General features: G+C 57.8%; 1 protein-coding gene across 1 annotated transcript; it reads right to left on the reverse strand.

The window, feature by feature from the left end:
* Positions 1-279: 279 nt before the first annotated feature.
* On the reverse strand, positions 280-1,196 carry LOC103801799 (zinc finger protein 180-like; the record flags this gene model as incomplete). Its single annotated transcript, XM_009074228.1, has 1 exon — positions 280-1,196. A coding segment is annotated over one exon (917 nt), but the record flags the coding sequence as incomplete, so codon positions are not given.
* Between the last annotated feature and the right edge of the window lie 631 nt (positions 1,197-1,827).

The raw sequence follows: 1,827 nt of genomic DNA on the forward strand, positions 1-1,827 counted from the left end.
GATTATTCTCTACAGGCAAAATCCAACCCTGCGTAGGAGACAACTAGCACGAGGCCTACGCCGCGGCGGAAGTCCCACGTAACCCTGCGGGGTCGAAGAGGTGCCTCTAGGCCGATCAGAGTTTGTAAGAGGAATTCCTTGGATGCTTCACCAAAGCGGGCTTTGTAGCATGACCACATGGATTAGCTGCGATACAAGTTCACCTGCCATCATGCTGCACATCCACCTGCCAGACCGTCACGGTCACCGCGAGCCCTTCTGCCCCGGCCCCCACCGCCGCTACTGCTTAGTCTCTTTCTTCGTGCAGAAATGGCCAGTTTGGGTTGCAGTCGACTCCAGGCTGTGCTGCGAATCCTCCGTGGGCCGAGGGTTGCGGGAGTGGATTTTCTGGTGGCAATTCAGAGACTCTTTGTAGCGGAAATGCTTCCCGCAGACGGGACACTGGTAGGGGGTCTCCCCGGTGTGCACCCGCCAGTGCTTGAGCAGGTGGTCCCGCCGGATGAAGCTCTTGCCGCACTCAGTGCACTGGTACGGCCTCTCCCCGGTGTGGATGCGCTGGTGGCGGATGGCTTTGGAGAGGTCTCGGAAGTCCTTCCCGCAGTAGGTGCACGTCAGCGGTCCATCGCCCTTCCCCGTGTGGAGCTTCTGGTGCAGGATAAGGCTCACTTCCAGGCTGAAGCTCTCCTTGCACTGGGAGCAGGTGTACGGCCTCTCCACCATGTTGTTCACCTGGTGCCTGACTAAGCCATACTTGATTCCAGAGCTCTTCTCTCCGTCCGGACGCTTGGACGGTTTGGAGCGTGATGGCCCTTGGCCTTTTGCTGGTTTGGCTTTCTGCCGGAAGCTCTCGCCGTGCTCCAGGGAAGTGCGGGCCTCCTCGTTGGCGTGTGCCTTCTGATGGGTGGCAAAGAGCTGCTTGTCCAGGAAGCTCTCCCCACACTCACAGCAGATATACGGCCCCTCGTCTGCAGCCGCCTCCTCGGGAGGATCCTTCTTGGCCAAGTCTTTCCCACGGCGCGCAGAGCGCCTCAGCCCGTTGCCCGTCGCAGTTCGCTGCTGTGGGGTCGATCCGCTCTGGTTCTTGCTGCTTGACTGCATCTCCTCTTCTGGGCTGGAAAAGGCCTCTTCCCATTTTCCTGACAATGAGCTGGGAAGCCCGAGGCTTTCGGAACCTTCCTCATCGCACTGCGGTTCATCTGGCAGAGCAGAGACACTCATGTCATTTTAGGGGATAAGAACTGTCATGTTATTTACACCACAATTCCCTCAGGGCACAGCTACTCTCTGCTGTGCACACCCAGGTCAGTGCCTGGCACTATGGGGCTGCAAGTCCTACCTGGGAGGTATCTACAGTGTCCTGGGATACAGGCAAGGCCAAAGGGATTTGACTTGGAATCACAAAATTGTTAAGGTGGGAAAAGCCCTTTGAGATCATGGAGTCCAACCATTTCCCCAGCACTGCCAAGGACACCACTAGCCATGTCCCCAAGTGCCACATCCAATGGCTGTTTAATCTCCCCAGGGATGGTGACTCCACCCCTGCCCTGGGCAGCCTGTGCCAGGGCTGGACAGCCCTTTCCAGGAGGAATATTCCCAAAATCCAACCTGAACCTCTCCTGGCACAACTTGAGGCTATTTCCTCTTACTCTGTCCCTCATTCCCTGGGAGCAGAGCCTGAATCCCCACCTGGCTGCACCTCCTGTCAGGGAGCTAGCTGGAGAGAGCCAGAAGGTATCCCTGAGTCTCCTCTTCTCCAGGTTGAGCCCCCTCAGCCACTCCTGCTGCTCCAGTCCCTTCCCGAGTTCCATTGCCCTTCTCTGGACACAT

This window comes from Acanthisitta chloris, unplaced genomic scaffold (assembly GCF_000695815.1).
Source record: "Acanthisitta chloris isolate BGI_N310 unplaced genomic scaffold, ASM69581v1 Scaffold46214, whole genome shotgun sequence".
Taxonomy (NCBI): domain Eukaryota; kingdom Metazoa; phylum Chordata; class Aves; order Passeriformes; family Acanthisittidae; genus Acanthisitta; species Acanthisitta chloris.